The sequence below is a fragment of the Scyliorhinus torazame genome, chromosome 8 (assembly GCF_047496885.1).
Source record: "Scyliorhinus torazame isolate Kashiwa2021f chromosome 8, sScyTor2.1, whole genome shotgun sequence".
In the NCBI taxonomy this organism is placed as follows: domain Eukaryota; kingdom Metazoa; phylum Chordata; class Chondrichthyes; order Carcharhiniformes; family Scyliorhinidae; genus Scyliorhinus; species Scyliorhinus torazame.
The window spans coordinates 159131334-159144539 of record NC_092714.1 but is presented as its reverse complement, the minus strand read 5'-3'; the positions used below and the strand labels follow the sequence as shown (position 1 = coordinate 159144539).

Here is a 13206-nt window from a genome sequence, read left to right as displayed (position 1 = left end):
GCACGTTCTCCCCGTGCCTACGTGGGTTTCCTCCGGGTGGAGGAGGAGGAGCAGTCTCTGTCAGGGAGAGAACCTGAGAACATCTAAGACACTCAGAAGGTAAGTAAGTGATTTTTACTCATTTTTACTTTTATACCTTTTTCAAATTGTGTGTGTCGGGGGGAAACTGAAGTGACATCACAGAAAAGCTGTGACCTGAGTGACTGGTTGGGAATCTACACTAAATTAAAAAAATTAAGCATTGGTAACTAATTAAACATAATCACTTAATTATAATTTAGAGGGGTATCTAAGCCAGAGATCGGAGAGTACTATATTTAGCTTTCGCATTTATATTAGAAATCTAGTGCTAGGAAACAGATAGTCAACAGTAACTTTGAAAAATTTAAAAAAAAAAAAATTTTTTTTAAAACAAAAACTTTTAATTTTAATTAATTGACAGTTAGAGCGGTGCAGTGCTCTGACTGTGAGATGTGGCAGGTCCGGGAGGCTTCCAGCATCCCGGATGGCTTCATCTGCAGAAAGTGCACCCAACTGGAGCTCCTCACAGACCGCATGGTTCGGTTGGAGCAGCAATTGGATGCACTTAGGAGCATGCAGGTGGCGGAAAGCGTCATAGATCGCAGTTATATAAATGTGGTCACACCCAAGGTGCAGGCAGAGAAATGGGTGACCACCAGAAAGGGCAGGCAGTCAGTGCGGGAATCCCCTGTGGTTGTCCCCCTCTCAAACAGGTATACTCCTTTGGATACTGTCGGGGGGATAGCCTATCAGGGTAAAACAGCAGCAGTCAGAGCAGTGGCACCACGGCTGGCTCTGATGTTCAGAAGGGAGGGTCAAAGCGCAGAAGAGCAATAGTAATAGGGGACTCTATAGTCAGGGGCACAGCTGGGCGCATCTGTGGACGTGAAAGAGACTCCAGGATGGTATGTTGCCTCCCTGGTGCCAGGGTCCAGGATGTCTCCGAACGGGTAGAGGACACCCTGAAGGGGGAGGGCAAACAGGCAGAGGTCGTTGTACATATTGGTACTAACGACATAGGCAGGAAGGGGCATGAGGTCCTGCAGCAGGAGTTCAGGGAGCTAGGCAGAAAGTTAAAAGACAGGACCTCTAGGGTTGTAATCTCGGGATTACTCCCTGTGCCACGTGCCAGTGAGGCTAGAAATAGGAAGATAGAGCAGCTAAACACGTGGCTAAACAGCTGGTGTAGCAGGGAGGGTTTCCGTTTTCTGGACCACTGGGAGCTCTTCCGGGGCAGGTGTGGCCTACATAAGAAGGACGGGTTGCATCTAAACCGGAGAGGCATAAATATCCTGGCCGCGAGGTTTGCTAGTATCACACGGGAGGGTTTAAACTAGTATGGCAGGGGGGTGGGCACGGGAGCAATAGGTCAGAAGGTGAGAGCATTGAGGGAGAACTAGGGAATAGGGACAGTGGGGCTCTGTGGCAGAGCAGACAGGGAGAAGTTGCTGAACACAGCGGGTCTGGTGGCCTGAAGTGCATAGCATATGTTTTAATGCAAGAAGTATTACGGGTAGGGCAGATGAACTTACAGCTTGGATTAGTACTTGGAACTATGATGTTGTTGCCATTACAGAGACCTGGTTGAGGGAAGGGCAGGATTGGCAGCTAAACGATTTAGATGTTTCAGGCGGGATAGAGGGGGATGTAAAAGGGGAGGCGGAGTTGCGTGACTGGTTAGGGAGAATATCACAGCTGTACTGCGGGAGGACACCTCAGAGGGCAGTGAGGCTATATGGGTAGAGATCAGGAATAAGAAGGGTGCAGTCACAATGTTGGGGGTTTACTACAGGCCTCCCAACAGCCAGCGGGAGATAGAGGAGCAGATAGGTAGACAGATTTTGGAAAAGAGTAAAAACAACAAGGTTGTGGTGATGGGAGACTTCAACTTCCCCAATATTGACTGGGACTCACTTAGTGCCAGGGGCTTAGACAGGGCGGAGTTTGTAAGGAGCATCCAGGAGGGCTGCTTAAAACAATATGTAGACATTCTAACTAGGGAAGGGGTGGTATTGGACCTGGTATTGGGGAATGAGCCCGGCCAGGTGGTAGATGTTTCAGTAGGGGAGCAGTTCGGTAACAGTGACCACAATTCAGTAAGTTTTAAAGTACTGGTGGACAAGGATAAGAGTTGTCCTAGGATGAATGTGCTAAATTGGGGGAAGGCTAATTATAACAATATTAGGCGGGAACTGAAGAACATAGATTGGGGGCGGATGTTTGAGGGCAAATCAACATCTGACATGTGGGAGGTCGTGTCTCACTAACTTGATAAGAGTTTTTTGAGGAGGTCACTAAGATGATTGATGCAGGTAGGGCAGTGGATGTTGTCTATATGGACTTCAGTAAGGCCTTTGACAAGGTCCCTCATGGTAGACGAGTACAAAAGGTGAAGTCACACGGGATCAGGGGTGAGCTGGCAAGGTGGATACAGAACTGGCTAGGTCATAGAAGGCAGAGAGTAGCAATGGAAGGATGCTTTTCTAATTGGAGGGCTGTGACCAGTGGTGTTCCACAGGGATCAGTGCTGGGACCTTTGCTCTTTGTAGTATATATAAATGATTTGGAGGAAAATGTAACTGGTCTGATTAGTAAGTTTGCAGACGACACAAAGGTTGGTGGAATTGCGGATAGCGATGAGGACCGTCAGAGGATACAGCAGGATTTAGATTGTTTGGAGACTTGGGCGGAGAGATGGCAGATGGAGTTTAATCCGGACAAATGTGAGGTAATGCATTTTGGAAGGTCTAATGTAGGTAGGGAATATACAGTGAATGGTAGAACCCTCAAGAGTATTGAAAGTCAAAGAGATCTAGGAGTACAGGTCCACAGGTCACTGAAAGGGGCAACACAGGTGGAGAAGGTAGTCAAGAAGGCATACGGCATGCTTGCCTTCATTGGCCAGGGCATTGAGTATAAGAATTGGCAAGTCATGTTGCAGCTGTATAGAACCTTAGTTAGGCCACACTTTGAGCATAGTGTTCAATTCTGGTCGCCACACGACCAGAAGGATGTGGAGGCTTTAGAGAGGGTGCAGAAGAGATTTACCAGAATGTTGCCTGGTATGGAGGGCATTAGCTATGAGGAGCGGTTGAATAAACTCGGTTTGTTCTCACTGGAACGAAGGAGGTTGAGGGGAGACCTGATAGAGGTCTACAAAATTATGAGGGGCATAGGCAGAGTGGATAGTCAGAGGCTTTTCCTCAGGGTAGAGGGGTCAATTACTAGGGGGCATAGGTTTAAGGTGAGAGGGGCATGGTTTAGAGTAGATGTACGAGGCAAGTTTTTTACGCAGAGGGTAGTGGGTGCCTGGAACTCGCTACCGGAGGAGGTGGTGGAAGCAGGGACGATAGTGACATTTAAGGGGCATCTTGACAAATACATGAATAGGATGGGAATAGAGGGACATGGACCCAGGAAGTGTAGAAGATTGTAGTTTAGTCGGGCAGCATGGTCGGCAAGGGCTTGGAGGGCCGAAGGGCCTGTTCCTGTGCTGTACATTTCTTTGTTCTTTGTTTGCTCCGGTTTCCTCCCACAAGTCCCGAAAGACATGCTTGTTAGGTGAATTGGACATTCATAATTCTTCCTCAAGTGGACATAATGTGGGAACTAGGTGATATTCACAGTAACTTCATTGCAGTGTTAATGTAAGCCTACTTGTGATACTAATAAAGATTATTATCTGAATGGCCATCGGTTAGGAAAGGGCAAGGTGCAACGAGACCTGGGTGTCCTCGTAAATCAGTCACTGAAGCATGCAGGTGCAGGAGAAAAGGCAAATGGTATGTTGGCCTTCATAGCGAGAGAATCCGAGTACAGGAGCAGGGATGTCTTGCTGCAATTATACAGGGCCACATCTGGAATGTTGTGCACAGTTTGGTCCCCTTATCGGAGGAAGGATTTTCTTGGTCTGGAATGATGTGGAGATGCCGGCACAGACAGCACAGTAAGAAGTCTTACAACACCAGGTTAAAGTCCAACAGGTTTGTTTCGAATCACTCGCTTTCGGAGCACTGCTCCTTCCTCAGGTGATTACTGGAATGGCAGGATTGACATACGAGGAGAGATTGAGTTGGTTAGGATTGTATTCGCTGCAGCTCAGAAGAATGAGGGGGGATGGTCTCTCATAAAAACCTATAAAATTCTAACAGGACTAGACTGGGTAGATGGAAGAATGATGTTCCCAATGGTGGAGATGTCTGAGGAAACGGCCTAGACTGTTATGGATAGTGATGAGGAAAACTGTGCTACCATGCTACATATTTGCTCCTCAATTTCCTGCTGCCTGTAGTACAATCCTACCAGATCTCTCCCTTCTTACTTTTCAGTTCTACCCATGTACTCAGTGGGCGAACCCTCGATATATCCCCTTTCCGTACTGCCGTGATATTCTCCCTAATCAAAAACGCAACTCCCCCTCCTCTCTTACCTCCTATTCTTTCTTTCCTATAGCATCTGTACCCTGGAACATTGGGCTGCCAGTCCTGCCCCTCCCTCTATCATGTTTCACTAATAGCTATAATATCACAGTCCCATGTACCCATCCATGCCCTGGGTTCATCTGCCTTGCATTGAAATAAATGCAGTTTAATCTAGACTTCCCTTCCTCTCTGCCCTGCTTTCTCAGACCATCTGTCCTGTCATGGTTTGTACACTCTCCTGTATTTTATTTCTCTTAGCCTTTTTAAAAAATAAATTTAGAGTACCCAATTATTATTTTTTCCCAATTAAGGGGCAATTTAGTATGGCCAATCCACCTATACTGTACATCTTTGGATTGTGGGGGTGAAATCCACGCAGACATGGGGAGAATGTGCAAACTCCACAGAGACAGTGACCTGGGGCCGGGAGCGAACCCGGGTCCTCAGCCCCGTCGGCAGCAGTGCTAACCAGTGTGGTACCTTGCCACCCTTATATCGCTTAGCCTTACTGGACCCATTCGGAGTTCTCCACAGTCTCTGTAGTCTGTACTGTGGCTCAGTTTGATTTTTGACTTTGATTTCTCTGCCTTTCACTTTTCCCCTTACTGCTTTTTATTTCTGTCCCCACTTCCCTCTGACTTCCTGCATTGGTTCCCATCCCCTGTCACATTAGTTTAAACCCTCCCCAACAGCACTAGCAAATACTCCCCCTGGGACATTGGTTCCAGTCTGCCCAGGTGTAGACCGTCCGGTTTGAACTGGTCCCACCTCCCCCAGAACTGCTTCCAATGTCCCAGGCATTGGAATCACTCCCTCTTTCACCAGCTCTCAAGCCATATTCATCTTATCTATCCTGCCATTCCTACTCTGACTAGCATGAGGTGTGAATGTATTTTGTTATGAATATCACTCACTCATTGTTCTCAATTACTATTTGCTGATCCCAAGATAAATAGTTTCACCAATGCACTTTGCCACAAAGTGCATGTAGGTGGGGAACATTAAGGCTCTTTCCCTGTAATTGGGGAGGAAAGGGATTGCACCATGTTATTAGAGATCCCTCACGTGCAGTATAGTGAGCATCGTAAATGATATGATGCAGGAAGGGCAGGACGAAAACTATTTCAAAAGAGGAAAAAATAAGTTCTAAATAAAATATATATTATGGCAAATAAACTGTACCTTAAATGGGCTGCCACCATTTCATCGTAAGGGGGTTCCAAGATCTGCTGGCACCTCTCCTCTGGGTTTGCTAACTAGTTTCAAAGCAAAATGAGATTGAAGATTTGGCCCTGGTTCGAAGTAACTATCTTAACATTTCATACAAAGCCATGCAAGCCTAAGGAGTTTGGTGCATTGCGCATAATATTACATCGTCATATCTTGTTGACACAATTTCCATATGTTTAAAGCTTAAGTGCTACAGGATAAACTGAATGTCTTACGATTCTAGTGAAGTAAATTCAGACAAGCTGGAGCTCCATCCATTCCAGCAAAGTAAATGAAGAGATAAAAGTTAAGCTCTGATAAAAGTTATTCATTATGCACTTTCGAGAATTGGATTACATCGAACATGGGGGGGCGGGGGGGGTGCTTTGAGGGTTGTGGGGAGAGGGACTGAATGTGTTAATGGTGACTGTGGGTGATTCCTGATTTCTTTTTGTCATTTGTTTATGTTAACATGCGGGCTAATGTTTGGGGGTTTGGTGGGAGGATGGGATCGTTGTTGTTAATATGGGGATTGGCATTGCATTCGTTACTGATTATTGTTTATTGTTGGGTGTAAATTTGGGAGAAAATGTGAAAAAAGAGAATAAAAATATTTTTCAATAAAAAGTCAATCGTGAAAATCTTATTCTATTAGTCAATTTGATTTGATTTATTGTCACGTATTAGTATAGTGAAAAGTATTGCTTCTTGCATGCTGCACAAACAATGCATACCGTACATAGGGAAGGAAGGAGAGACTGCAGAATATGTTACAGTTATAGCAAGGTGTAGAGAAAAAATCAACTTAATACGAGGTAGGTCCATTCAAAAGTCTGATGGCAGTAGGGAAGAAGCTGTTCTTGAGTCGGTTGGTACGTGACCTCAAACTTTGGTATCTTTTTCCTGACGGAAGGAGGTGGAAGAGAGTATGTCCGGGGTGCGCGGGGGCCTTAATTATGCGGGCTGCCTTTCTGAGGCAGCAGGAATTATAGATAGAGTCAATGGATGGGAGGCTGGTTTGCGTGATGGACTGGGCTACATTCGCGACCTTTTGTAGTTTCCTGCGGTCTTGGGTAGAGCAGGCTCCATACCAAGCTGTGATACAACCAGAAAGAATGCTTTCTATGGTGCATCTGTAGAAGTTGGTGAGGGTCGTAGCTGACATGCCAAATTTCCTTAGTCTTCTGAGAAGGTAGTCGTTGGTGGGCTTTCTTAACTAGTGTCGGCATGGGGGGGACCAGGACAGGCTGTTGGTGATCCGTACACCTGAAAACTTGAAGCTCTCGACCCTTTCTACTTCGTTCCCATTGATGTAGACAGGGGCATGTTCTCCATTACGCTTCCTAAAGTCGATGACAATCTCCTTCGTTTTGTTGACATTGAGGGAGAGATTATTGTTGTCGCACGAGTTCACCAGATTCTCTATCTCATTCCTTTTTGACAAATATTTTTTTATTGAAGTTTTGCAAAGTTTTTCATAATAAATAGTAATAATCCTAACACAACAAAATAGAGTGAACATTAACATAGTGCAAAAAGAGAAGATACAAAAAGAGAATATACAATAGCAATTGACTAGACGTGACCCACGTGCCTCAGTCTTCCCACACCCTCCCAACGGAGCACTCACCCCCACTCCCCTACGGGTCGCTGCTGCTGACGTTTCAATTTTCCCTGAGAAGCCATCGGACGGTATTATGCCCCCGCTCAACAGCAGCAGCTCTGCACACTTGGCAAAATTATTTACACACACCAGTAGGTATCTGTTCGTGGTGTTGTCGTCCCTTGCTTCTCCCAGACGGAGTTCGCTGCCGTTGTCGTCTTGTTCCGCTTCTGCGGCCCTCCCGTCTTCCCCGTTTTCTCTGTTCCTTTGGACGTTAAGTTTGTTAACGTTTCCCTGCCTCTCCCCCTCCCCGGCTCTCCTCTACTGTTCCCTGTCTCTTCCCTCTACACCCCCCTCTCCTGCCCCCCCCCCCCTTCCCGCGGCTCGCCTTTCCTTCCTCTTACATTTAGCTGTCTTCCCCCCAACCCCCCCCCAACCCCCCGGAAGAACCTCTCCCGGTCTATCTCTCCCTCTCATGCTTTGGCTACTCTCCCCTGTTTCTTGGCTACCTGGCTATTCTTCTGCTTGTTTGTTGGCCACAAACAGGTCTCGGAACAATTGGGTGAATGGCTCCCACGTTCTGTGGAAGCCGTCGTCTGACCCTCGGATGGCGAATTTGATTTTCACCATTTGGAGAGATTCCGAGAGGTCGGACAGCCAGTCTGCAGCTTTGGGTGGTGCTGCTGACCGCCAGTCGAACAGGGAGGCAAAGGCAAGGGCGTCCGCCCTCCTCCCCAGGAATAGATCTGGCTGGTCTGAAACCCCGAAGACCGCCACTTTCGGGCATGGCTCCACCCTCACCCCCATGGACATTGCCTCGAAGAAGGCTGTCCAGCACTCCACAAGTCTGGGGCAGGACCAGAACATGTGGGCGTGGTTGGCTGGGCCTCCTTGGCACCGCTCACAACTGTCCTCCACCTCCGTGAAGAACCTACGCATACGGGTTCTTGTTAAGTGGGCTCTATGTACCACTTTTAGTCAGCCTGACGCACGTGGAGGTGGAGTTGACCCTATGCAGTGCTTCGCTCCAGAGTCCCCACCCGATTTCGATCCCCAGGTCCTCCTCCCACTTCATTCTTGTTGCATCCAGTACGGTGTCGGCCCCTTCGACCAGTTGGTCATACATGTCACTAGTTTCCTTTATCTAGTATGCTTGCGTCCAGTAACTCTTCCAGTCGTGTCTGTCGTGGTGGTTGTGGGTATGTCCCCGTCTCCTTTCGTAGGAAGTTTTTTAGTTGCAGGTACTTCAGCTCGTTCCCCCTGGCTAGCTGGAATTTCTCTGTCAGTTCGCCCAGTGTTGCGATCCTGCCGTCCGTGTATAGGTCCCTGACTGTCAGCGTCCTTCTGTCCTGTCCCCACCTTTTGAAGTGGCCAGTCAGCGCTGGCGTGAACCTATGGTTGTTGCAGATGGGAGCTTTACCCGACATTGTGATCAGGCCAAATTGTTGCCGTAGTTCATTCCAGGACTGGAGGGTGGCTATTACCATCGGGCTGCTGGAGTTTTTTTTGGGTGGGGATGGGAGCGCCACCGTGGCGAGGGCCCAGAGGGAGGTCCCCATGCAGGAGGCCTCTTCCGTGCGCACCCACTCAGCTTCTGGCTCCTTGATCCATCCCCTTATTCGCTCGGCCGTCGCCGGCCAGTGGTAAAGTTGTAGGTTTGGGTGGGCAAGCCCCCCCCCCCGGATTTTGTTTTTTGTAAGACCTTCTTTGGGATCCTAGCATTCTCTCCCCCCCGCAAACGAACGCCATGATTAGTTTGTCTAGTGCTTTGAAAAAGGCCTTGGGGATGTAGATCGGGAGGGATCTGAATAGGAAGAATGAAATGAATGAAAATCGCTTATTGTCACAAGTAGGCTTCAATGAAGTGAAAATCCCCTAGTCGCCACATTCCGGCGCCTGTTCGGGGAGGCTGTTACGGGAATTGAACCGTGCTGCTGGCCTGCCTTGGTCTGCTTTCAAAGCCAGCGATTTAGCCCTGTGCTAAACAGCCCCTAAAATCGCTTATTGTCACAAGTAGGCTTCAAATGAAGTTAGTGAAAAGCCCCTAGTCGCCACATTCCGGCGCCTGTTCGGGGAGGCTGGTATGGGAAGTTGGGCGGAGAAATGGCAGATGGGAGTTGAATCCGGGCAAATGCGAGGTGATGCATTTTGGAAGATCCAATTCAAGAGCGATCTATACGGTAAATGAAAAAGCCCTGGGGAAAATTGATGTACAGAGAGATCTGGTTGTTCAGGTCCACTGTACCCTGAAGGTGGCTGCGCAGGTCGATAGAGTGGTCAAGAAGGCATACGGCATGCTTTCCTTCATCGGAAGGGGTATTGAGTACAAGAGTTGGCAGGTCATGTTACAGTTGTATAAGACTTTGGTTCGGCCACATTTGGAATACTGCGTACAGTTCTGGTCGCCACATTACCAAAAGGATGTGGATGCTTTGGAGAAGGTGCAGAGGAGGTTCACCAGGATGTTGCCCGGTATGGAGGGCGCTAGCTATGAAGAGAGGTTGAGTAGATTAGGATTATTTTCATTAGAAAGACGGAGGTTGAGGGGGGACCTCATTGAGGTCTACAAAATCATGAGAGGCATAGACAGGGTGAATAGCAAGAAGCTTTTTCCCCAGAGTGGGGGACTCAATTACTAGGGGTCACGAGTTCAAGGTGAGAGGGGAAAAGTTTAAGGGAGATATGCGTGGAAAGTTCTTTACGCAGAGGGTGGTGGGTGCCTGGAACACATTGCCGACGAAGGTGGTAGAAGCGGGCACGATAGCGTCTTTAAGATGTATCTAGACAGATACATGAATGGGCAGGGAGCAGAGGGATACAGATCCTTAGAAAATAGGCGACAGTTTTAGATAGAGGATCTGGATTGGCGCAGGCTTGGAGGACCGAAGGGCCTGTTCCTGTGCTGTAATCTTTCTTTGTTCTTTCTTCTTTGTTCTTTGAAAAAGAAACCAGCAGAGGTGGTCACTGAACCCGATGTTGTAACTGCTTCGGAATCCTGTAGCGATTCTGGTGGAGAGATTAGTCAGGAGGAGGAGACACCCCAAAAGAAAAAAACTAAGTCCCAAAAGACTCACGGCAGACGGCTAGCCCCTTTAAAGTCAAAATGGTATAAAACCGAGTCAGTAAGAACAGTGGACGGAGAACAAAGAATTACCCAAGCCAACCAGGCCATACTGGGTCTGGATGTTCTAGCCCAATTAAATTCTTCTCTAAACTTTGAGAACGAAAAAGTAACATGGTCAATTAGAGCCTTCAGGAAGGATGGCTCGACAAACATCCAATTTGGGCCAAAAGATGATGCATTACTCAAATATCGTCAGAATCTAACAAATGCCGTCAGTTCTGCTTCCTTATAGGTATCAGCAGCATGGGGCGATCCTCCCGAACGCGGGCACCATGTTGTGCCAGGAGATAAAGTCTACATGAAGAAACTGCAGAAGGAGCCATTGGGGTTTCCCTTTGTCCCGGGGGCACCCGACATGGCCCACTGTGCGTCCGCCATGCGGGTAGTCCCCTGCACTCTGGGGTCTCCCCTCGCCCAGAGACCGTACTGGGTGGGTGCTTGCAGCGATTCCTTGTTCTGCGCCCTTGGTTGTGGCACTTTGTAGCCCTATTCCTTTTCTCGCCTTGTTTATCCCTCCTTCCCTGTGTCGCCCCCCCCGGTCTCCCCCTCCGTGTCCCCTCCCGGTCTCTCCCCTTTCCCCCCTCTCCCTTGTACCCCTCCTTTATCCCTCTTTCCCCTGTTCCTGTCCCAGTTTGCTCTTCCGTCTCTGTTGAGTGGTCCCCCCCAACTCCAGCCTGGCGCCTTCACCCCTGTTGGGGGCGCGCTGCGGCCCTACTTTGTTGCATGCCCCCGGCGCTAGCTTTCCTGCTAGTACGGTGGCCCCCCTCACGGGAGTTACTGTCTCGCTTCTCCCCTGCCCGGCCTCTACGGTTTTCTGCCCGCTCTACCCCTATCCTATCCTGCACTCCTCTCGCTTGCTCGCCCTTCTCCGCTACTCTCGTTCCCTCGTGCTGGGGCCTGGTCTCCCACCTGAAGCGGTCCCTCGGTCAGTGGTTTGTTCTTTGTTCAGGGTGCGCTCGCTGTGGCAGGGGCGGGGGGCCTGGCGTTGCCTCCCTCCTCCCCTCCCCCCCGTCGGCGCGTTGTTGCCCCCTGCCAGGGGCCCCTCATTTCTACCTTCGCTGGTGGTTTTCCAGCCCACGTTCCTCGACGAACTTGTTTGCTTCGGCAGGGGCTGTAAAGAAGTATTCTCTTTCTTGTTATGTGACTCGAGTTTCGCTGGGTACAGCATACCAAAACACACGTCACTCTTGTGAAGAGCTGCTTTCGCTCTATTAAACTCGGCCCGTCTCCTGGCTAGGTGTGCCCCAATGTCCTCGTAAATTCTAATGGCATGTCCTTCCCATTTGCAGGTTCTGTTTTTCCTGGCCCAGCGTAGGATTGTTTCCCTATCTTGGTACCGGTGCAGTTTAGCTATAACTGCTCTCGGGTGTTCCCCTGCTTTGGGTTTCGGGCGCAGCGACCGGTGTGCTCTGTCCATTTCTGGTGGGCTGGGAAAGGTTTTCTTCCCCACTAAGTTGCCCAGCATCTCGGCCACGTAATCCGTGGGGTTTCTACCCTCGATCCCCTCTGGTAAGCCCACTATCCTGACATTTAGCCTCCTCGAGCGGTTTTCCTGGTCGTCCACTCTGCCCTTCAGGCTCCCCTGTGTTGTGCCCAGTCTCGTCACCTCGCCCTCCAGGGCCGTGATCCGATTGCTCACGTCAGTCGCTGCTTTCCCCAGCTCCTTGATGGTCGCCTCTTGGGCTTCCAGTTTCTTCCCTTGGGCGTCCAATTTCTACTCTGCTCTGCCCAGGGCCTGCTGCACCTCCGCCAGGGCCTTGGCCATTGCTGCCTGCACTGCGGCCTCTATGTCTGCCCTAGCCTCTGCCTTGTTTACCTGCTGATGTTCCCTCAGCGCATCGGCAAAGGCTGCCTTCCAGTTCCAGCTCCCCCCTGGCCCCGGGGGAGACTGCACCTGCCTTCCCAGCTCTTTTTGATGCGGCGATACTTCCGTTCTGCCGCTTTGCTCGCTAATTGGCTTGTCTGAACTGGCTCGCCCATTGCCCCGTCTGCCTTTGGTGCCCCTTCTCCCTCTGCTTTGGCTCCCTTCTGGCATTTCCTCCCCCACCCCCTCTTATTTATTAATGTATTTATTTATTTCCCCTTCCCTTTTTCTTCTCCCCTCCGGTCTCTCCTTTACCACTTTATTTTTCCTCTTTTATAAAATTCTTCTCAGGTGAACTTGTTTTGGGTGATAACAAGAAAAGTGCAAAAATAATTTAAAAACAAAAAAGTTTAAAATGTTCTTTTTCGAGTTTTGTGTTTGCAAAAGTTCTTTTTTCCTTCCTTTTCCCTCACTCACCCAGGTAGAAAGAGAGAGAGAGAGTGAGAGTGGCTTCTGGTCGGGAGTCCCTCTTTGTTCCTGCCTCGTGGTGTTCGCCGCCCGGGGTGGGGGGGGGGGGGGGGGGTCCCCGCTGCTCGGTCCGGGCCGCCGCTCGTCACACCCTGGAGATGAGTTTCGTAGGAATGATGGTGTTGAAGGCTGAGCTGTAGTCAATAAATAGGAGTCTGACATAGGTGTCTTTGTTGTCTCGGTGTTCCAGGGTAGAGTGCAGGGCCATGGAGATGGCGTCTGCTGTGGACCTGTTGCAGCGGTAGGCGAACTGTAGTGGATCAAGGCAATCCGGGAGGCTGGAGTTGATTTGTGCCCTTACTAACCTTTCGAAGCACTTCATGATGATGGATGTCAGAGCCACTGGACGATAGTCATTAAGGCATGCTGCTGGACGTTTTTGGTACAGGGATGATGGTCATGTTCTTGAAGCAGATAGGGACCTCAGATTGTTGTAGAGAGGTTGAAGATGTCTGCGAATACCCCCGCCAGCTGATCCGCGCAAGACCGGAGTGCT

General features: G+C 49.4%; 1 protein-coding gene across 12 annotated transcripts in view; it reads right to left on the bottom strand.

Annotated features, from left to right (window-relative positions):
* Positions 1–13206, bottom strand: part of pcid2 (PCI domain containing 2) — a 146669-nt gene that overhangs the window by 110399 nt on the left and 23064 nt on the right. For 4 of the 12 annotated variants that reach the window (XM_072514459.1, XM_072514457.1, XM_072514458.1 and 1 more), the window contains exon 4: positions 5625–5698. The exons of 5 other annotated variants lie outside the window; for them this stretch is intronic. In XM_072514459.1, the coding sequence (XP_072370560.1) occupies positions 5625–5698 (74 nt within the window). Of the gene's footprint in view, positions 1–5624; positions 5701–13206 lie in introns of those variants that run through there. 3 more of the 12 variants (XM_072514468.1, XM_072514469.1, XM_072514467.1) reach the window with 3 other exon arrangements.